The 23,885-nt window shown below is 39.6% G+C and overlaps 3 protein-coding genes across 3 annotated transcripts; all 3 read left to right on the forward strand.

Annotated features, from left to right (window-relative positions):
- Positions 1 to 1,232: 1,232 nt before the first annotated feature.
- Positions 1,233 to 10,523, forward strand: LOC131976962 (complement C1r-A subcomponent-like). Its single transcript, XM_059340193.1, has 13 exons — positions 1,233 to 1,390; positions 1,766 to 1,979; positions 2,931 to 3,114; positions 3,197 to 3,337; positions 5,145 to 5,350; positions 5,734 to 5,881; positions 5,996 to 6,114; positions 6,594 to 6,672; positions 6,815 to 6,949; positions 9,164 to 9,238; positions 9,328 to 9,530; positions 9,609 to 9,826; positions 10,019 to 10,523. The coding sequence occupies exons 1-13, from the start codon at positions 1,365 to 1,367 to the stop codon at positions 10,377 to 10,379; spliced, it is 2,109 nt and encodes a 702-aa protein (XP_059196176.1). The 5' UTR covers positions 1,233 to 1,364; the 3' UTR covers positions 10,380 to 10,523.
- Positions 10,524 to 10,727: 204 nt separating this feature from the next.
- LOC131976592 (complement C1r subcomponent-like) lies at positions 10,728 to 17,746 on the forward strand. The gene is made up of 17 exons (XM_059339693.1): positions 10,728 to 10,828; positions 11,100 to 11,307; positions 11,858 to 12,035; positions 12,464 to 12,604; positions 12,685 to 12,890; positions 13,190 to 13,337; positions 13,868 to 14,002; positions 14,330 to 14,401; positions 14,513 to 14,718; positions 14,812 to 15,026; positions 15,193 to 15,559; positions 15,847 to 16,000; positions 16,165 to 16,299; positions 16,393 to 16,464; positions 16,554 to 16,756; positions 16,834 to 17,051; positions 17,240 to 17,746. The coding sequence occupies exons 1-17, from the start codon at positions 10,803 to 10,805 to the stop codon at positions 17,604 to 17,606; spliced, it is 3,051 nt and encodes a 1,016-aa protein (XP_059195676.1). The 5' UTR covers positions 10,728 to 10,802; the 3' UTR covers positions 17,607 to 17,746.
- A 170-nt stretch (positions 17,747 to 17,916) lies between these two features.
- Positions 17,917 to 23,145, forward strand: LOC131976594 (complement C1r subcomponent-like). The gene is made up of 10 exons (XM_059339695.1): positions 17,917 to 18,045; positions 18,318 to 18,525; positions 19,867 to 20,035; positions 20,463 to 20,603; positions 20,684 to 20,889; positions 21,167 to 21,314; positions 21,873 to 22,007; positions 22,335 to 22,406; positions 22,518 to 22,723; positions 22,817 to 23,145. Exons 1-10 carry the CDS (start codon positions 18,020 to 18,022, stop codon positions 23,033 to 23,035), a joined length of 1,530 nt encoding a protein of 509 aa, XP_059195678.1. The 5' UTR covers positions 17,917 to 18,019; the 3' UTR covers positions 23,036 to 23,145.
- Positions 23,146 to 23,885: the final 740 nt, after the last annotated feature.

The following is a 23,885-nucleotide window of genomic DNA, read 5'->3' on the forward strand; positions in this document are numbered from 1 at the left end:
GCCCTGAGAGCTCACAGCGCCGCTGCAACTTAAGAAAACACATGCAAATACACAAAACACAAGCAAATTGAGAAAACATCTTCATCAATTTGACAACACAAGCGCAACATTTAGAAAATGCGCTGCAAAGACCACAGCACAACAGAAGTGTTTCCAGAGGACACTTAAAAGTGATGCACATATGCGAATATTTTAGACATAAAAGACGCTTTGGATAAAAGTGTCTGCTAAATGACTAAATATAAATGTATATCTCTGTGGGGTTTTTATGTGCTTTGCTCCACTGTGTTGCTGTGTTGGAAACTAGGAAACTTTATTCCTCTGATTCACTGCTTTATTCTACCGAACATGGCTTCCCCTCAAAATTTTAATTTGCAAACACCAACTAGTTTTTTCGACACATTATACCTTTATTGTTTGCCTGTATCTGTCTCTCACTCACTCACACTTTATAATACAACTTACAGGGTAATAACCAGACCTCTACCTCTTAACTTCGGTATAATATCCTCATATGAATTATATAAATACCATCTGGTTCCTGCTGGTACTTCAATGATTGAGTAACAATTTGGGAATTTTAGAGAAATTACTGTGTGATTGCTGGGTATTTTAGAAGAAAGGAGAAATAAATTATACCGTGTCTACATTCAAGTAACAAGAGGAGCTGGGAGGTATGTTTATGTTCTTATTCAGATGAGGATATTACACCATAAGTTAAAAGCACTTACAAGTTAAGTGCTAACACTAGGACCAGCCAGGAAGAGTAGTTTGTTTCATGATTTATTGTTATTTTTTATGAATATTTTTCTTTGATAGGCATCTATGTAATAAACCACAGTGGCATGTTCTTAACTTGGTGTTGCTTTGTAGCAAAAAAACACAATGTGCTCGAATTATTTCTACGTTGCATCAATCAGCTGCTTCAAAAACATGAATTCTTCTGTTTGAGGATGCTGAAAAAGGTCTAATAGGAGCCTCTGGTGGTACAATGAGGGTTATGCAGCAGAGTTTATATATGAGGACTAAGCTGCTTAAAAACAAAATCATATTCTATATATAGGTTATTTTCAATAGACAACAATCTAACTAAATATGATTTTGCATGTCATTGGAGGTGTCTAGTTCTATTCTCTATTTTAGAGAATTTATTTCCAGAATCAACCTTGTTTTTCTACAATTCAAAGTCAGGCACTCATTTGATTTTGCCAAGACAAACAAGGCTTATTCCTGGCATTTACGCCATGAGTTGCTAAACGCTGGAAACGACAGACTTTGTGACATTAATGTTTCACTTGAATGTGAGACATTTGCTGCTTCAGCGACGGATCATTTCACTCAGAGATTGAGCTTTTAATCTAGAGATGGGGTGGACTTCCTGCATCATCTTGTAAGTTTGAAAAACATTTTTTACCCATTTGTAATTTGTTTGTTGTGCTTAAATACTATTAAATACATGTATTTCTGGCTTGATTCCAAAATTCACAGCATATGTTTGGTAGTATTGTGGAGCCAACTCTTAAATCGTTATGTGTTATCTTCTGTACGTACAATATTAGAGATGAGCAGTGTTTAATAGGTTGACTGAGTGATCCGTCTCTCAGTATGCAGTGTATAAAGCCTCTGCAGTATCGTATGGCTGCAACAGTTGAGTCGATTGTGTCACTGTTTGTCTTTTTCTGTTTGCATCAACTTTGGACCAGCAGCTCAGATATCCCTAAACTAATAAACAGATCGAACTGTCTGTTTCTCTGCACCTTTCCAGGTTTCTCTATCTGTCAGTGTGCAGATGCTGGCCTGTGACCGACCCAGAGCCTGTGATGTACGGGGCGGTCCAGTCCCCCCAGTATCCCCAGCCTTACCCTCCCAACCTGCAGGAGCAGTGGGACCTCAGTGTGCCCGAGGGCTACCAGATCCAACTCACCTTCACACACCTGGACATTGAAGCTACTGCAGGCTGCTATTACGACTCCCTCACAGTCAGCGCCATATTTCAACACATATGAAATCATAAAAACAAAAGATTAGTCTTGTAGTGTTTGACTTGCTAACTTAAGGCTTCAGCATCTGTAACAGACAAACCGAGCTTCCATTTAGTCCATCTCTGTGTTACTATTGCAGTGCATGAAACTAGAAGTCATTGTTGTTATTTTAACCTGTAAATTAACTTAAGAGATATGCATTGTCCTACATTCTTCACAACCTACAGTCATGGGAAAAAAATATTAGACCATTGTTTTCTTCAATTTCTTGTTCATTTTAATGCCTGGTACAACTAAAGGTACATTTATCTGGACAATGTAATGATAACAACAAAAGTAGCTCATAAGAATTTAATATAAGAGCTGATATCTAGACATTTTTCTTGATAAGAACCAAACTCACCACCAAGAAAACCATGGAAAATAACTAGATATTAGCTATTAAATTAAACTCTTATGAGCTATTTTTTCTGGGTCCAGTAGTTGATTGTGAAAGTAGTTGTTGATACTACTAGACTAATATTAATCCAATCTTCACTCCAATTTTAGCTCTTTTTTGGCCTCCACCGACTCCTGATGGAACTGTGTGCCTCTTTAGTCAATAAATTCATTAGTCCCTAACTAACTACCATTTAGAGTGAGAGGTACTGCTGCTGAAACATAAGTTGATGGCGGCAGTAAACTTCACCTGTGAGCTGAAAGATGCTCAAAACGGGACAAATTGGATTTGAGGTAAACTGCAGAGAGGGTTTGTCAAAAGAGTGACCCCTTTCAGTAATTTCATCCATAGTTAACATAAAAATATTGATTATAGCTGCTTTAAATAATGAGTAGTACACAAAGGTAGATGACATGTTATGTGACTTTGGTTCAAGGTTTGGTGACTCAGCTGCAACGCTGCTGCTTCTCCTTCATGATCCAGATTCTGTTTCGTCTCTGATCCTTAAGGTGCTCTATGATACAAAGGTTTTGGGGAAGTTTTGTGGCCACGAGAACTCGGCTGATGGACATCACCCAGGCACCCAGCCCATCTTGTCTCCAGGCAACAGAATGACCCTCATATTCCAGTCAGACGGCAACAACCCTGAGCGCCACCAGAACGTCGGCTTCTCCGCTCAGTACCAGGCCATAGGTAGCACTTCTCCGTCTTCTGCCAGGTCACTCTTCTATTACTGAACCACCTCCCACTAACTAAACGTCCCTCTCCTCCTCAGACATGGATGAGTGCTCTGCTCCAGAACCTGAAGACGGCTCAGGTCCGCTCTGCTCGCAGATCTGCCTCAACACCCTCGGTTCATACATCTGCTCGTGTCACCACGGCTATGAGCTCCGCCCCGACCAGCGCACCTGTGTGTGTGAGTACTCTGCAGATACCAGGAGCGTCTCTACAGGGGGTGCATGAGGTGGCTCTGGCCCCCCTCTGAAATATGATTGCCACCCAACACCAGGGTGATTCCAGGTTTTGTGCAGTGCCTCTTTTCATATAATACCACCTGTATCAGGCAGGCGGCAAACTTCCGGGTCTGAGCAGTGAGACAAACCAGGAAGTGTCTTAAGCTGCCGAAAATTCCAGCAGGGGGTGCTGACAGCGGCTGCACAAGCATTTTGGTCTATTCATTTCAATACAAAATGAGAAAACTTCTCACTTGATTTATTACCTCAGAAATGTTTTTAGGACAACACTATGGTCTCAATCGCGAGTAAAAAATCTTCTTCAAGACAATTTAATGTTAATAGTGTAAATAATGGTCCAGTTTAGAAGAAAATAGAAGATATATATTTATATATATTGTGAAAGGGTCAAAGTTATGAAACCAGTAAACGGTCTTTATGTATACATATATAGATATATATATATATATATAAAGACCGTTTACTGGTTTGGTCTCATAACTTTGACCCTTTCACAATGTATTTTCACTTAATGATCTGAACGTTTTGTTCATTAAAAATGTCTTGTTCAGCGTTTGGTTGGGCTAATATACACTCTAAGGACTTGCTGTTCATTTTTCTTAGGTAAGTAACATACATTTTGTTTTTGTTTTCTGCAAGCCAAAATTAACATCCCAGTTCCCTAGAGCCTAAAATGATGCCTAATGTTTTGTAAGCCAATTTTCAAAGCTGTATTTATCTCTGATAAGATTTTGTGATTTCCCATGGGCCCCCTTCATGGCAGGGTCTTGACCCTCCCTGTGCCACCTTATTTTAAAAATCCTGAAATCGGCCCTGGCAAATACATAGTGTACTTCCCAAGTATGTATGCATTGGAGAAACCAGGATGTATACTGACATGATAAAAAGTTATATAATTATTTTTGTCAGTAGAGGCTTTGCTGTTTGAGGGAGTTCTCCAAGCACCAAAACAGAAACAAGGAATCTGCTAAAATGAATCGATGAAATATTTCCTGCCCCCCATAAATGATCCCATGGGTCGGTACAGCAGCTTATTACGACTCATATTTACTTATTAATTGTTCTGCTTTAGGCAGTGTAGTAAATCAGCTGCAAAATCATTGTAGGACGGAGGTCAGGGATGGATGGATGGGTCAAAGAGAACACAAGACCTACATTTACATTTAGTCATTTAGCAGACACTTTTATCCAAAGCGACTTACAGAAAAAGGGAAACAATCAAGGTATAGTGCAATAACAGCCATTAGTGCCGCAATAAGTGCTAGTTAAATTTTTAAAGGAGTAGAATTGTCTTGTGGTGCTAGACCACGCTACTTAAGACAGGACACTGCTATTTGTGTCCTATATGAAACCAAAAGTAGTTTTTAACTTCATTATGCACTTTATGTACGTCACTGAAGTTACGTAATGAAAGTGCTCATGTTTAGGTATGAGATACTATGATCCCCTGCTGCCAGTAGGGGTGCAAATTTAGGAATCATTCCTGTGGGGTAGGAACAAACAATCTATGTGACTGTGTGGGAAGGAGGACTTGTTGAATCCATGACTAAAAAACACTTTTATGACAATTTGCACTCACAAATGCAACAATACCAAAATCCTAACATAGGAGCAAATAGTGTTGGTATGATGGTATCTGCAGAGTTAAGGTGTCACGTTAAGGACATGCTGTATGAAGAAGCTGATGGTGGAGCATGAATTGAGCACCTGATTGAATTTAACCTGAATGTTCCTCCACCGATTTGCCAGTATCCTGCGGTGGCGGCATATTCGATCAGCCAGAGGGACATCTCTTCAGTCCAGGATACCCTAACCCCCCAGATCACGCTGTGTCCTGTCAGTACATTATTTCGATGGAACTTGGCTTCACTGTCACTCTGAACTTCACCGACAACTTCCACATAGAGAGCGTGGACACTGAGCAAGGCCCAAACTGTGTCCATCACTGGCTGCAGGTAAGGACAAGCAGCTATTTTTATATACAGTCATGGACAAATTTATTAGACCATTGCTTTCTTCAATTTCTTGTTAATTTTAATGCCTGGTACAACTAAAGCTTTAATTTAAGAGCTGATATCTAGCCATTTCCCATGGTTTTCTTGATAATGATTTTGGTTATTATCAAGAAAACCATGAAAAATGTCTAGATATCAGCTCTTAAATTTAACTCTTATGAGCTATTTTTGTTGTTATCAATACCTTTACCTTTAGTTGTACCAGGCATTAAAATGAACAAGATATTAGAGAAAACAAGGGTGGTCTAATCATTTTTTCCATAACTGTAGATGTGAATAAATGTAGCAGATATGTTTCACAAGAATCAATCTTCTCTTAAAAGGTGACCATCCCCAACAGAGAGCCCATGAAGCTGTGTGGTGGAAAGAGTCCAGGTCTGATAGATACAAACTCCAACACTGTCACACTGGAGTACCACACTGATGATGAGGGACTGAGTCGTGGCTGGAGCCTGGACTACAGTACAAACAGTGAGGGATTCAGTGAAAGGCATTTTCTGCCATCTTGTTTAATTGCAACTCACAGCTGTGTAACTGCATATATGCATTTGTTGCTACATGTCTGCTTGTCCATGATGTTTCCAGGAGTGAAGTGTCCAATTCCTGGAAGCGTGGATAAAGGCAGAGTCACTCCTCTCTTGCCTGAATATTTATACAGAGACTACATATTTGTGCGCTGTGACCAGGGATACAAGCTGATGATGGTTAGATGAAACTTCTCTTTTAATCTCTCTTTTTGTTTTGTTATTGTGGAATATATAAGAAAAAATATCGGCTGATGTTTTACAGGTGCATCTCAATACATTAGAATATAATGGAAAAGTCAATTTCCAGTAGTTCAAGTCAAATAGCCCCAACCAAGTATTGAGTCACATAGATGGAAATACTTTTCAAAGGCCAATATTTCCATATTAAACATACTTTTTTTTAAATTTGCCTTTTGTAAGATTCATTTTCTTTGGAGACACTTAATTTTAGATCTTCATGTAATGTAAGCCATAATCATTATAATTAGAAGAAATTGAATAAATTAAGACATGGGATCTTTCATTCTGTTTGTAATGGATCTATATAATGTGTTATTTCCACTTTTTGAATTGAATTACAGACATAAATAAACTTTTCTATGATACTCTAATTTATTGAGATGCAGCTGTATAAGTTCCCTTCTTTTGTTTGTCAGGACGGTGAGGAGGTCCAGGGTTTCTCTACCATGTGCCAAAACAATGGACAGTGGCACCTCCCTCTGCCAGAGTGTCACAGTATGTTAGCTTTAAGCTCAGACAAAACAGATATTCTCAAATTAATGGAAACTGTATTGTGGTTCAACTACAGCTTAAGTGTTCTTGATAATTTCATGTGTCTTACTGATAAAATATTTATATGTTCTTGTTTTGTTTGCAGTAATTGATTGTGGAGAACCTGAACCTTTGCTGAACGGAGGGGTGACCTTCCTGTCTGGCTCTCAGAACCAGCACCTCTCTGTTATTGAGTATCACTGTAATGGACCCTTTTACTCTCTATTAGGGGACATAACAGGTGAGATATTAACATAAAGTGTAATGTACAGTTCAGATTTTTCCTACTAGCCGTTTGTTTCCATTAGCAGACTTTCCAAATGTATATGAAGCTACATTATCAGTGTATTACCTACAGTAGATCAGTCAGCACGCCCCAGTTTGGAGAAGAAGGCAGAAGACACAGAGGCTAAGCAATGTGATGATGCAATATTAAGTTTTCATTATACAGTCATGGAAAAAGATTAGACCACCCTTATTAGGGCCACGGGGCAATCACACCGAGCACTATTGTTATAATTTGTCAAAAAATAAATTAAATTCCACTCTACAGAAATAATTTATACATAGAAACGTAGGAAAATTTGTCTTCTCACTCACAATCCTCTGGTAAAGCTGTCAGAGTTATAGTTTGGGCGTACGACGCAAAGATGCGCCACCAACATGCATCAACAGCCTCATTGGCTCCCATATTAAAAATGCAGGAAGATTTCTGAAAAAGGGAGATGTAACAGTTTTTTTTAGATCGCTCTAACAAAGCTATTTTTTTCATTTTTCGTAAAAAAAAAACCATATGTAGACGTTCAGGAAGAACTCAGGACGCTCAAAGTGAAGTCGGATCAATGATAGGTATTATGGTTATGCCAAAAATGCTTTCTGTTCGAGGCCAGAAATTCCAGTCCCCCTCTGGCTGCTGTCACTGAGCCGGAACATTTGACAGCTGCAGTTAATTCTGTTGATTGCTCTGCTTTGATTGCCTTTGATCCTTTGATGTGATTACAGTTACTGATACACACACACTCCTTTTCAAATACTTGAAAAGGAATGCTTGTTGTAGGTGTGCTCCTTGTATATATTATAGTATCATAACATTACTAGTATTAATTGTTTGAAATCTCTGAAGAATCTCATCATAGTGTACACACACTGGCAGTAGCCCCTGTGGCCCTTTCAGAATTTCCCCAGAGGAAATTTTCTAGTTATCTTCTTGCTTTCTTGTTCATTTAATGCCTGGTACAACTAAAGGTACATTTGTTTGGATAAATATAATGATAACAACATAAATGGCCATGGACTCTTATGAGCTCATAAGCCATAAGCCACCAGACTCCATTGACAAAATCAACAATTTTAACCGTAAAAACACAATGGTCACAGAATAAAGCAAACAAACTAACCAATCAAGACAGTGGTAAACGAGTAACTACCGTGTGTAAAATTACTGCTTTTGTCAAAAAGATTCTGGTGTCTTGAAAGAGAGCATAGATAACGGCTTCAGTTCCCTTTCGTAATTAAATTAAACGTATCCTTTTAGCTGATGAAATAATTATTTTAAATAGAAGTGAAAATGACAGAGATGGGAGCACTTAGCTTTGAATTATGTTTTAATATGTCTGACGGCAAAGTAAAGCCATGAAAATATTTTAAATATAGCATCAATATCAGTGTAAGTGTACATTATATTTAAAATGTGTTTTCTGCTTTAATTTGCCAACAGGCAGACCTGGATTGAAGTCGTTATCTATGCACTTTCAAAAGCTACCAGACTCCATGGAATTAAACAGTAATTTTACTCTGCAGAACATGGGAGTTGCTAGTCTACCACTGCCTTGAGCTTTAGTTAGTGAGTTTGGGATCTTGTGTGACTTTGATGTTTTAAAGGGTTAGTTCGGATTCACCCACAATCAATAGAACACAAATGAATGGAAAACTATGGAACCCTGGAAACACATTTAATACGAAGTATATTTATTAAGCACAATAGCAAGAACACATTAACCGTACTGTTATGTTTGTTTTTTCAGGAATAGCAATAACACCGGGCATGTTTAATTATCCAAAAGTGTCAGAAACTAAAAAATCCCAATAAACATTGTTTATATTTCATTAATAACGCCATCATTAACCATTTCAATCAATATTTAGCACAAAGATGTTCAATAAGGATAATTCACTCTTGTTTTTTTGTTTTTATTCTATTTATGAAAAAATTGTTTTAACAATTTTTTTTAGATTTTTAAACTTGGAAATGGGTCAATTTTACCTGCAACATAAGAGGAGGGTTAAAAAAACTGAGATATAATATATAAATGATTTATAGAAAACGGGGGATTAAAACACAAAGCTTATGGTCCATAAACAACTTAACATCAAGCTAAAACAGGGTTTCAACCGTCCAAGTATCGATTAGACTTCTGCACATTGATTATTCTTCTTTCCTCCCTCTGCTCTGCAGTTGGCTTCACCTGTGAGGCCGACAGAAAGTGGAGGTCCAACAGCAAAACTGTTGTCAAACCAATATGCATACCAGGTATTGCTTTGAATGAACCCATAGATATTAACCAGGACACTAAGTCTTGTGCACAACTTTATTAATACATATACGTCTGTCTCATCCAGTCTGTGGCCAGCCCACAAAACTCATCTCTGCCTATCAGAGGATCATTGGAGGCAGCGATGCTCCAGAGGACACCATCCCCTGGCAGGTGCTCCTGACTGGAGGTGGAAGAGGAGGAGGCATGGTGATTGGAGACCGCTGGATTTTGACAGCAGCTCATGTTGTTACGTCTGAAGGAAATCAATCATCACCTGAATCTGTCAAGGTAAATGTTCTATTAAAGGTGTTATCTCCATGACTTTTTGAATGGACATTTATTTCTCCCTCTGCTGTTGATTTGCAGGTTTCCTTTGGAGGAACTAATGTTGGAACCATTTTGGAATCTCCTGTATCTCCTGCTGCTTCAATCCACGTTCACCCTGAGTACAACAACCCCGACCTCAGACACTACAACCATGACATCGCCTTGATCAAACTGCAAGATCCAATCACATTCAGCTCCTCCGTTATGCCAATATGTTTACCAGCAGAGGATGCCACATACCACAATGGCGAGATGGGGTAAAGAAACAGCAGCAGAGAATCATTTCATTGTGCTATATGATCTGTCTTCTTTAATTTTGTTTCATATAAGTTATTATAATAATGTTCTTTTTTTCTGTGTTGTGCCAACATCTGAAGCTTGTCCACCTCCCAGACAGGAGAATCTGATCTGCTTTCACCATAACTGTCTTTGCTGTATTTCTTTTACAGACTGGTGTCAGGCTTTGGTGTTACAGAGACTGAAGGCCGACAGATTTTAACAAATACGCTGAAGTACTTGCAACTCCCTGTGGTGGATCAAGAGACGTGCAGTCAATCAATCACTTCTTTGGAAAAGTCAACAGTACCAGATCTGACAAACAACATGTTCTGTGCTGGAGTCCCTGAAGGTGGGAAGGACTCCTGTCAGGGTGACAGTGGCGGCCCGTTCGCCCTGAGGAGCGGCGGACGGTTCTGGGCTGCTGGGATTGTCAGCTGGGGGGTCGAATGTGGAAAGAAGGGAAGATATGGCGTCTATACCAGAGTCACTAACTACCTGAACTGGATCAACAAGACCATGCAGGAGAATTGAAATTTGATAAAACTATAATAAAAACAAATTAACAACAGAACTAATATGCTCTAAATATACTCTTATTAAAGCATTTGTTGTCACGAAACAATGATGTTATGGCAGTCTTCCAGTTGACAATAAAATGATCAAGTGCAAATTTCAACAATTTCTACTTGCATTTTTTCGTAGGTACAATAACTCAGACTAGTTCAGTGGTTTCCAAAGTGCTTCATTCGTTAGTCTTCTTGTTCTGTTAGTCAGAGTTATTGAGCCATTATTCACCCTGCTCTTCCTACAATTTATACCTGCATTTATTTTTGCCAAAACAAACAAATGTTTGAGGTTAAATTCCACTGCACGAAACTACAAACCACAGCCTGGGGACATTAATGGTCTATTTGAGCATTCACACATTTTGCCTTAGACTGCAGCCACACAGACATGGACTGGACCTACCTCGTTATATGGTAAGCTTGTTCAAATAGTTTTATCTTCATGTTGCATGTTTTGGTGGATTTGACTGTTTATTTCATGAATCTTTATCTTGAAAACAAATTTGCAGTATACATACAGGTGTGGAACTGTCTATGAGCAGTTTTTAAGACACACTGAAAACACAGAGAAAACTCAAGTACTTGTATTGTGGTTGCAAAAATGTTGTTTTAAATGTGTTTTTCTGCTTGATGACCTTTAGTCTGTACTTCAGTGTCAACTCCCTTCGTTTACACAAAATTTCAGGTTTCTGAGTTTGTCAGTGGGTGAGTGCAGGCAGCCGTCCGACTCATTACTAGATGTGGAGGTCCAGTCCCCTCAGTATCCCCAGCCTTACTCCCCCAACCTGCTGAGGAAATGGGACCTCTGGGTTCCCGATGGCTACAAGATCCAGCTGTCTCTAACACACCTGGATATTAAAGCTTCTCCAGGCTGCCATCACGACTCTCTAACAGTACGAATTATATTTAAATCCTCTTGAAACCTATTTCACTTTGACTTGAGTATTGATGACCTGCACTCATTTACAGTCATGGAAAAAATGATTAGACCACCCTTGTTTTCTCTAATATATTGTTCATTTTAATGCCTGGTACAACTAAAGGTACATTTGTTTGGACAAATAAAATGATAACAACCATAATAGCTCATAAAAGTTTAATTTAAAAGCTGATATCGAGACATTTTCGATGTTTTTCTTGATAATGATTTTGGAAATTAAACTCTTATGAGCTATTTTTATCATTATATTTGTCCAAACAAATGTAGCTTTAGTTGTACCAGGCATTAAAATGAACAAGAAATTGAAGAAAACAATGGTCTGATACTTTTTTCCATTACTGTAGTTCTTGATAGGAACCAGGAACTTTTTTTTATTAACTACAAACCATAACAGGGCAATTTTTATTGTTTATCTGTCTGGTCATCCAGGAGTTTCAGGGAAGACTTGGGCTCCTCTTTATGATTTGTGGTCTTACAATGTCCCTATTCGTTGCACTTTTCAGGTTCTCAATGATGAAAAGGTCTTGGGGAAGTTTTGTGGCCAGGAAAATTCAACTGGCCACCCAGGCAAAGAGCCGATCATTTCTCAAGGCAACAAGCTGACTCTAATATTCCAAACAAGTGACTTTGCTGCTGAGCTCCAACAGCATGTTGGTTTCTCTGCTATATCCAAAGCAATAGGTACAGTTTTTTTGGTCACTTCCAACTTCCTACAATGTCATTTGTCCCCCAACCCTTCAAGAGAAATTCCATCTTAAAACATAAATAACATGGTGCTTTTCCAGACATTTTGGTCAGCATAAATAAGATGAATAGACACATATAACAACATTATCTCCTTAAGCTGAAAATGAGAGCATCAAAATGTTCCAAGATTCAATCAGTTTGTCATGAGCATGGCTGGTGTCCAAGAATTTGTTTAATCATTAGCAGCTTTGAGATTTATTTCCATAAATAACATTGTAATATTGTCTTGTTCTTGCTTTTATCCACTCAAGATGAGACTTCTTCAAATCCATGAATAAAAAAAAAGCCAAACAACAATATAAATGTAGCAAATAAGTTAAATTTAACAGTAGTTCTCCCTAAAATGACCTTCTTATTACCAGACATGGATGAGTGTTCACAGTCGGACCCTGAAGATGACTCCGGTCCGATCTGCTCTCAGATCTGCATCAACAGCCCTGGTTCTTACCGCTGCTCCTGCCACCGTGGCTACAAACTTCATTTAGACAAGAGCACATGTTTGAGTGAGTAGATTTACTTTTAAGGTGAATTACTGGATTTCTTCTTCTTGCTACAACAATGCTCACCTTTACCCTTTGTCCAGTCTCCTGTGGGCGTCAGACATTTGACAAGCATGAAGGACATCTGGCCAGTCCAAGATACCCTCACCCTTCACCTCCTTCTCTGTCCTGCAAGTACATCATCTCTGTGGAGCCCAGATTCAATATCACTCTCAACTTCACTGACAGCTTCCACATAGACAGCACGGACACTGAGCAAGGTCCATGGTGTCTTCATCACTGGCTGCAGGTATTGGAAGAGAGCTTTCTCATGACAAAAGACGATACAGGCATGTCTAAACTCTTCCAGAAAGGGCCTTGTGGCTGCAGGTTTTCCTTCCAACCAAGCAAAAGCACAACAGGCACGAGTCATTTAATCAACTGATCTCAGGGTTCAAACAGCTGATCAGCCGAATCAGGTGTGTTCTTGATTGGTTGGAAAAAAATCTGCAAGAACACCGTCCTTTACGGAATAGTTTGGACATGTCTGGACTATAAAAAGAGGGCCACTCTGATCATAAATTGTCTACAACTCCTCTTCTCCTGTAGGTGACCATCCCAAACAGAGAGCCCATGAAGCTGTGTGGTGCAAAGAGTCCAGGTCTGATAGATACAAACTCCAACACTGTCACACTGGAGTACCACACTGATGTTGAGGGACTGAGTCGTGGCTGGAGCCTGGACTACAGCACATCCGGTGAGGGACGAAGAGAGAAAAACACTTAATGTTTGGTTATTATATCCTTTTCAGAGGTCAAATGGTCATTTCCAGGGTGCATAGAACTGTCTACAGCTGCATCTCAATACAGTAGAATATAATATAATATAATATAAGTATTGAGTATAAGTATTGAGTCATATAGATGGACATACTTTACAGAGACCACATTTACATATTAAAAATACTCTTTAAAATTGGTCTTTTATAATATTGAACATTTTTGAGACACTGAATTTTAGGTCTTCATTAAATGTAAGCCTTAATCATTATAATTAGAAGAAATTAAATAAATTAAGACATGAAATGTTTCATTCTGTGTCTAATGGATCTATATAATGTGTTATTTCCACTTTTTTAATTTTATTACTGACATAAATAAACTTTTCTTTGATATTCAAATTTATTGAGGTGCACTTGTACATCTATGTGATTTACAAGATCATCATAGTTTGATGGTTGTTCTCTTTCACTGGTAAAATATTAATATGTTGTTGTTTTGTTTGCAGTAATTGATTGTGGAGAACCTGAACCTTTGCTGAATGGAGGGGTGACCTTCCTGACTGACTTCCAGAATCAGTACGGGTCTGTTGTTCAGTATCACTGTAATGAACCCTTTTACACTCTCCCTGGGGGAAAAAATGGTGAGAGACTTATATCATTACAAAGTATCATTAATGAGAATTTAAATGTCTGATACACAACCATGGAAAGCATTATTAGACTATTGTTTTCTTCAATTTCTTGTTCATTTTAATGCCAACAACTAAAAATACATTGAGTTAAATTTAAGAGCTAATATCTAGACATTTTTCATGGTTTTCTTGATAATAACCAAAATCTTTATTAATCATCATAATTATTAAAATGAACAAGAAACTGAAGAAAACAATGGTGGTCTAATGATTTTTTCCATCACTGTGGCTTAACTAACATTAAATGCCATCACTGTGTTCCCTTTTGGTCTTCAGTTACTTTCACCTGTGACGCAAACGGAAAGTGGAGCTCTAATCACAACGATGTCGCTCTAACATGTGTACCTGGTATTGATCTGATGACAAAATAAAACCCTATGATGCTAAATTCAACATCAAATCGATTTAAAACATGAATGCATGTGTCTGCGTGAACCTAATTTCTGTCTGTCTCATCAGTCTGTGGCCAGCCCACAAAACTCATCTCCACCTATCGGAGGATCATTGGAGGCAGCGATGCTCCACAGGACACCATCCCCTGGCAGGTGCTCCTGAATGTAGATGGACGAAGAGCAGCAGGCATGGTGATTGGAGACCGCTGGATCATGACTGCAGCTTCTGAGCTAACACATGGTGGAGAACCGGTATCAGAAGACACTGTACGGGTAAGTGTCAACAGGCATTATCTGCATCTGCATGTCCATTTCCTCCATGTTTTTCAATTAAATTGTATGTCCTCCTGTGCTTCTGATTTGCAGATTTACATGGGATCTTCTGACATTGAAACCCTGTTGGGCCGTCCTGTGTTTGCAGCCTCAATCCACGTTCACCCTGAGTACAACAACCCCAACCTCGTTAACTTCAACAATGACATCGCCTTGATCAAACTGCAAGATCCAATCACATTCAACTCCTCCGTTATGCCAATTTGTTTACCAGCAGAGGACGCCACATACGACACCGGCGTGATGGGGTAAAGAAACAGCAGCAGAGAATAATTTCGTAATGCTATATAATCCTTTTCATTAAAATTATACTTACTTAAAAGTATTTTTTAACTCACTAAATCTTAATGGTTCCTCTTCCAGACTGGAGACTCTAATTTGCCTATTTCACTGTACTTTTTTCATTTTTTTCAGGCTGGTGGCAGGCTTCGGCATTATGAACATTTACCCCCCACAGTTAACAAAAAAGCTGGCATACATGCAGGTCCCTGTGGTGGAGCAGGAGACATGCAGCAGTTCGATCAATGACCTGAAGAAGACAAGAAACAATGTACCGAAACTGACGAATAACATGTTCTGTGCTGGACTCCCTGAAGGTGGTAAGGACACCTGCCTCGGTGATAATGGAGGACCCTTCGCCCTGAGGGACCACGGACACTTCTGGGCTGCTGGGATTGTCAGCTGGGGGTTCGACTGTGGACAGCAGGGAACATACAGATTCTATACAAGAGTTGCTAACTACATGGACTGGATCAACAAGACTCTGCAGCAAAAGTCAAATGTACAGTCTTAAGATACAATAAAACCAGAGCCAGAGCCAGAACCAGATCAAAATCCAGAACTAGAACCAGAACCAGAACCCTAATATATTTATTTACAGGAATAAAGATACTCTTTCTACAGCTTAATGCGTATGTCTCAAAAAGCAGCTGAATCAGGTGTGTTCTTGATTGGTTGGAAAAAAATCTGCAAGAACATCGTCCTTTACGGAATAGTTTGGACATGTCTGGAATATAAAAAGAGGGCCACTCTGATAATAAATTGTCTACAACTCCTCTTCTCCTGTAGGTGACCATCCCAAACAGAGAGCCCATGAAGCTGTGTGGTGGAAAGAGTCCAGGTCTGATAGATACAAACTCCAACACTGTCACACTGGAGTACCACACTGATGATGAGGGACTGAGTCGTGGCTGGACTCTGGACTGCAGCACATCTGTTTATGGTATGAAGAAATAAAGACATTTTGTTTTGTAACAACTTGTAAAAATCACATTACTGATACATGATTGTATTGTTACTGTTACTACATCTATGTTTGACCAAGGATACAAGCTGATTGTCTTCTTTCACTAGTCAAATATTAATATTTCCTTGTTTTGTTTGCAGTAATTAATTGTGGAGAACCTGAACCTTTGCTGAATGGAGGGGTGACCTTCCTGTCTGGCTCTCAGAACCAGCACCTTTCAGTTGTTCAGTATCACTGTAATGAACCCTTTTACACTCTCCCTGGTGGCAAAAATGGTTAGATATTTATAAATTACAACAAAAGAATATTGGTACAAATGTATATTTCTAACTTGAAATAAATTGCAACATATCTCTCTCCTCCTTCAGTGAATTTTACTTGTGAAGCAGACGGAAAGTGGAGATCAAACCAGAGCAGTGTCACTCCAACATGTGTACCTGGTATTAAAACCCTGTGATATCTAATCTTTGTTTTTGTTTTTGTTTTGTTTTTTAAGATTATGAACCTAATTTCTGTCCGTTTCATCCAGTCTGTGGCCAGCCCACAAAACTTATCTCTACCTATCAGAGGATCATTGGAGGCAGCGATGCTCCACAGGACACCATCCCCTGGCAGGTGCTCCTGACTGGAGGTGGAAGAGGAGGAGGCATGGTGATTGGAGACCGCTGGATTTTGACTGCAGCTCATGTTGTTACGTCTGAAGGAAATCAATCATCACCTGAATCTGTCAAGGTAGTGTTCTATTAAAGGTGTTATCTCCATGACTTTTTGAATGGACATTTATTTCCCCCTCTGCTGTTGATTTGCAGGTTTCCATTGGAGGAACTAATGTTAAAACTCTGTTTGAATCTCCTGGATCTCCTGCTGCTTCAATCCACGTTCACCCTGAGTACAACAACCCCGACTTCATTAACTTCAACCATGACATCGCCTTGATCAAACTGCAAGATCCAATCACATTCAGCTCCTCCATTATGCCAATATGTTTACCAGCAGAGGACGCCACATACCACGATGGCGAGATGGGGTAAAGAAACAGCAGCAGAGAATCATTTCATCATGCTATATGATCTGTTTTGTATTATTTTATTTGATATCACTTATCATAATAATTTTTTTTCTGTGTTGTGCCAACATCTGAAGCTTGTCCACCTCCCAGACAGGAGAATCTGATCTGTTTTCACCATAACTGTCTCTGCTGTACTTCTTTTACAGACTGGTGTCAGGCTTTGGTGTTACACAGACTGAAGGCCGACTGATTTTAACAAATACGCTGAAGTACTTGCAACTCCCTGTGGTGGATGAAGAGACGTGCAGTCGATCAATCACTTCTTTGGCGCACTCAAATTATTATGTACCAGTGCTGACAAACAACATGTTCTGTGTTGGAGTCCCTGAAGGTGGGAAGGACTCCTGTCAGGGTGACAATGGCGGCCCCTTTGCCCTGAGGAGCGGCGGACGGTTCTGGGCTGCTGGGATTGTCAGCTGGGGGGTCGACTGTGGAAAGAAGGGAAGATATGGCGTCTGTACCAGAGTCACTAACTACCTGAACTGGATCAACAAGACCATGCAGGAGAACTGAAATTTGATAAAACTATAATAAAAACAGAACTAATATGCTCTAAATATACTCTTATTAAAGCATTTGTTGTCACGAAACAATGATGTTATGGCAGTCTTCCAGTTGACAATAAAATGATCAAGTGCAAATTTCAACAATTTCTACTTGCATTTTTTCGTAGGTACAATAACTCAGACTAGTTCAGTGGTTTCCAAAGTGCTTCATTCGTTATTCTTCTTGTTCTGTTAGTCAGAGTTATTGAGCCATTATTCACCCTGCTCTTCCTACAATTTATACCTGCATTTATTTTTGGCAAAACAAACAAATGTTTGAGGTTAAATTCCACTGCACGAAACTACAAACCACAGCCTGCGGGACATTAATGGTCTATTTGAGCATTCACACATTTTGCCTTAGACTGCAGCCACACAGACATGGACTGGACCTACCTCGTTATATGGTAAGCTTGTTCAAATAGTTTTATCTTCATGTTGCATGTTTTGGTGGATTTGACTGTTTATTTCATGAATCTTTATCTTGAAAACAAATTTGCAGTATACATACAGGTGTGGAACTGTCTATGAGCAGTTTTTTAAGACACACTGAAAACACAGAGAAAACTCAAGTACTTGTATTGTGGTTGCAAAAATGTTGTTTTAAATGTGTTTTTCTGCTTGATGACCTTTAGTCTGTACTTCAGTGCCAACTCCCTTCGTTTATACAAAATTTCAGGTTCCTGAGTTTGTCAGTGAGTGAGTGCAGGCAGCCGTCCGACTCATTACTAGATGTGGAGGTCCAGTCCCCTCAGTATCCCCAGCCTTACTCCCCCAACCTGCTGAGGAAATGGGACCTCTGGGTTCCCGATGGCTACAAGATCCAGCTGTCTCTAACACACCTGGATATTAAAGCTTCTCCAGGCTGCGATCACGACTCTCTAACAGTACGAATTATATTTAAATCCTCTTGAAACCTATTTCACTTTGACTTGAGTATTGATGACCTGCACTCATTTACAGTCATGGAAAAAATGATTAGACCACCCTTGTTTCTCTAATATATTGTTCATTTTAATGCCTGGTACAACTAGAGGTACATTTGTTTGGACAAATAAAATGATAACAACTGTAATAGCTCATAAAAGTTTAATTTAAAAGCTGATATCGAGACATTTTCAATGTTTTTCTTGATAATGATTTTGGAAATTAAACTCTTATGAGCTATTTTTATCATTATATTTGTCCAAACAAATGTAGCTTTAGTTGTACCAGGCATTAAAATAAACAAGAAATTGAAGAAAACAATGGTCTGATACTTTTTTCCATTACTGTAGTTCTTGATAGGAACCAGGAACTTTTTTTTATCAACTACAAACCATAACAGGGCAATTTTTATTGTTTATCTGTCTGGTCATCCAGGAGTTTCAGGGAAGACTTGGGCTCCTCTTTATGTATGATTTGTGGTCTTACAATGTCCCTATTCGTTGCACTTTTCTAGCCTGGCTAACACCAGACCAAATCTCATTGGAGATTAGGTCTGGACACCTACAATGTATTTCTCCGTAGAGGAGGTGTGGTTTACGATCCTCCGGAGCCGTTTATTGGACGCTTAGAATGTCTATCAAAGCGTCTGTAGGTAGCTCTTAGCCAATCAGATCAGTTATACCAGATGACGTAGTAGAGCAACAGAGATGGATGTTTGTTGTGTGTGTGTCTGTGAGAGAGTGTTGCTGCTGCTTTGCTTCTCCAGTTCTCGCTTTCTGCAAGATTATTTATTTTCACGCTTTATTCCCCCTCATGTCATTCAGCCACACATCCACTGATTTTATGGGCAATAAACAAGCTGCTGGGGGTCTCTGGGGGCTCCGCTGTCCCCCGATTCGGAGCGAGATCACCGGCGGTGACCGGCGGTCTCACCGGCTCGGCGCAACGAGCCGCAGAAACCGCCCGTGCGGCGCTAATAGCCCCGCTACCGGTGATCTCGCTACGAGCCGGGGGACAGCGGAGCTGCCGAGAGACCTTTCGCCTTTCAACTTTCGCTCTAAACTATTTAAAACACCATCTACAGCTAAAGAGAGTTTCGCGTCCGCAGCAGCCATGTTGGATCCGGAAAGCTTCCAAGTGCCGAGTAGTACGCGTCATCGTCTCACCGTCCCTCCCCGCTCTGTGATTGGATCCCTAAAACAGGGCTAAGATAATCGCCTCGTTTCCAGACCGTCTGGAGGTTCGAAATCAAATTCGAGCGCGCAAGGCAGTCTGGGTATACCCAGGCTAGCACTTTTCAGGTTCTCAATGATGAAAAGGTCTTGGGGAAGTTTTGTGGCCAGGAAAATTCAACTGGCAAAGAGCCGATCATTTCTCAAGGCAACAGGCTGACTCTAATATTCCAAACTAGTGACTTTGATGCTGAGCTCCAACAGCATGTTGGTTTCTCTGCTATATCCAAAGCAATAGGTACTGTTTTTTGATTACTTCCAACTTCCTACAATGTCATTTGTCCCCCAACCCTTCAAGAGAAATTCCATCTTAAAACATAAATAACATGGTGCTTTTCCAGACATTTTGGTCAGCATAAATAAGATGAATAGACACATATAACAACATTATCTCCTTAAGCTGAAAATGAGAGCATCAAAATGTTCCAAGATTCAATCAGTTTGTCATGAGCATGGCTGGTGTCCAAGAATTTGTTTAATCATTAGCAGCTTTGAGATTTATTTCCATAAATAACATTGTAATATTGTCTTGTTCTTGCTTTTATCCACTCAAGATGAGACTTCTTCAAATCCATGAATTTAAAAAAAGCCAAACAACCATATAAATGTAGCAAATAAGTTAAATTTAACAGTAGTTCTCCCTAAAATGACCTTCTCATTACCAGACATGGATGAGTGTTCACAGTCGGACCCTGGAGATGACTCCAGTCCGATCTGCTCTCAGATCTGCATCAACAGCCCTGGTTCTTACCGCTGCTCCTGCCACCGTGGCTACAAACTTCATTTAGACAAGAGCACATGTTTGAGTGAGTAGATTTACTTTTAAGGTGAATTACTGAATCTCTTCTTCTTGCTACAACAATGCTCACCTTTACCCCTCGTCCAGTCTCCTGTGGGCGTCAGACATTTGACAAGCATGAAGGACATCTGGCCAGTCCAAGATACCCTCACCCTTCACCTCCTTCTCTGTCCTGCAAGTACATCATCTCTGTGGAGCCCAGATTCAATATCACTCTCAACTTCACTGACAGCTTCCACATAGACAGCACGGACACTGAGCAAGGTCCCAGGTGTCTTCATCACTGGCTGCAGGTATTGGAAGAGAGCTTTCTCATGACAAAAGACGATACAGGCATGTCTAAACTCTTCCAGAAAGGGCCATGTGGCTGCAGGTTTTCCTTCCAACCAAGCAAAAGCACAACAGGCACGAGTCATTTAATCAACTGATCTCAGGGTTCAAACAGCTGATCAGCCGAATCAGAAAAATCTGCAAGAACACCGTCCTTTACGGAATAGTTTGGACATGTCTGGACTATAAAAAGAGGGCCACTCTGATAATAAATTGTCGACAACTCCTCTTCTCCTGTAGGTGACCATCCCAAACAGAGAGCCCATGAAGCTGTGTGGTGCAAAGAGTCCAGGTCTGATAGATACAAACTCCAACACTGTCACACTGGAGTACCACACTGATGTTGAGGGACTGAGTCGTGGCTGGAGCCTGGACTACGGCACATCCGGTGAGGGACGAAGAGAGAAAAACACTTAATGTTTGGTTATTATATCCTTTTCAGAGGTCAAATGGTCATTTCCAGGGTGCATTGAACTGTCTACAGCTGCATCTCAATACAGTAGAATATCATGGAAAAGTCCATTTCCAGTAGTTCAAGTCAAGCAGCCCCAACCAAATACAACAAAGTATTGAGTCATATAGATGGACATACTTTACAGAGACCACATTTACATATTAAAAATACTCTTTAAAATTGGTCTTTTATAATATTGAACATTTTTGAGACACTGAATTTTAGGTCTTCATTAAATGTAAGCCTTAATCATTATAATTAGAAGAAATTAAATAAATTAAGACATGAAATGTTTCATTCTGTGTCTAATGGATCTATATAATGTGTTATTTCCACTTTTTTAATTTTATTACTGACATAAATAAACTTTTCTTTGATATTCAAATTTATTGAGGTGCACTTGTACATCTATGTGATTTACAAGATCATCATAGTTTGATGGTTGTTCTCTTTCACTGGTAAAATATTAATATGTTGTTGTTTTGTTTGCAGTAATTGATTGTGGAGAACCTGAACCTTTGCTGAATGGAGGGGTGACCTTCCTGACTGACTTCCAGAATCAGTACGGGTCTGTTGTTCAGTATCACTGTAATGAACCCTTTTACACTCTCCCTGGGGGAAAAAATGGTGAGAGACTTACATCATTACAAAGTATCATTAATGAGAATTTAAATGTCTGATACACAACCATGGAAAGCATTATTAGACTATTGTTTTCTTCAATTTCTTGTTCATTTTAATGCCAACAACTAAAAATACATTGAGTTAAATTTAAGAGCTAATATCTAGACATTTTTCATGGTTTTCTTGATAATAACCAAAATCTTTATTAATCATCATTATTATTAAAATGAACAAGAAACTGAAGAAAACAATGGTGGTCTAATGATTTTGTCCATCACTGTGGCTTAACTAACATTAAATGCCATCACTGTGTTCCCTTTTGGTCTTCAGTTACTTTCACCTGTGACGCAAACGGAAAGTGGAGCTCTAATCACAACGATGTCGCTCTAACATGTGTACCTGGTATTGATCTGATGACAAAATAAAACCCTATGATGCTAAATTCAACATCAAATCGATTTAAAACATGAATGCATGTGTCTGCGTGAACCTAATTTCTGTCTGTCTCATCAGTCTGTGGCCAGCCCACAAAACTCATCTCCACCTATCAGAGGATCATTGGAGGCAGCGATGCTCCACAGGACACCATCCCCTGGCAGGTGCTCCTGAATGTAGATGGACGAAGAGCAGCAGGCATGGTGATTGGAGACCGCTGGATCATGACTGCAGCTTCTGAGCTAACACATGGTGGAGAACCGGTATCAGAAGACACTGTACGGGTAAGTGTCAACAGGCATTATCTGCATCTGCATGTCCATTTCCTCCATGTTTTTCAATTAACTTTTATGTCCTCCTGTGCTTCTGAATTGCAGATTTACATGGGATCTTCTGACATTGAAACCCTGTTGGGCTGTCCTGTGTTTGCAGCTTCAATCCACGTTCACCCTGAGTACAACAACCCCAACCTCGTTAACTTCAACAATGACATCGCCTTGATCAAACTGCAAGATCCAATCACATTCAACTCCTCCGTTATGCCAATATGTTTACCAGCAGAGGATGCCACATACGACACCGGATTGCTGGGGTAAAGAAACAGCAGCAGAGAATAATTTCTTAATGCTATATAATCCTTTTCATTAAAATGATACTTACTTAAAAGTATTTTTTTAACTCACTAAATCTTAATCGTTCCTCTTCCAGACTGGAGACTCTAATTTGCCTCTTTCACTGTACTTTTTTCATTTTTTTTCAGGCTGGTGGCAGGCTTCGGCATTATGAACATTTACCCCCCACAGTTAACAAAAAAGCTGGCATACATGCAGGTCCCTGTGGTGGAGCAGGAGACATGCAGCAGTTCGATCAATGACCTGAAGAAGACAAGAAACAATGTACCGAAACTGACGAATAACATGTTCTGTGCTGGACTCCCTGAAGGTGGTAAGGACACCTGCCTCGGTGATAATGGAGGACCCTTCGCCCTGAGGGACCACGGACACTTCTGGGCTGCTGGGATTGTCAGCTGGGGGTTCGACTGTGGACAGCAGGGAACATACAGATTCTATACAAGAGTTGCTAACTACATGGACTGGATCAACAAGACTCTGCAGCAAAAGTCAAATGTACAGTCTTAAAATACAATAAAAGCAGAGCCAGAGCCAGAACCAGATCAAAATCCAGAACTAGAACCAGAACCAGAACCAGAACCAGAACCCTAATATATTTATTTACAGAAATAAAGATACTCTTTCTACAGCTTAATGTGTATGTCTCAAAAAGCTATATGTTACATTGTACAATAAAAACAATCAGGTGCAATCATCACTAGAACCATTTAAAAACGTTGTGAATGAATGTCATACTGATCTGTTTGTAAAGTCATTGCATTGTATTGAAAACTCCCAAATCATTTTTTAATAAAGTGACACATTAGAGACGTGA

This window comes from Centropristis striata, chromosome 8 (assembly GCF_030273125.1).
Source record: "Centropristis striata isolate RG_2023a ecotype Rhode Island chromosome 8, C.striata_1.0, whole genome shotgun sequence".
NCBI classification, from domain to species: domain Eukaryota; kingdom Metazoa; phylum Chordata; class Actinopteri; order Perciformes; family Serranidae; genus Centropristis; species Centropristis striata.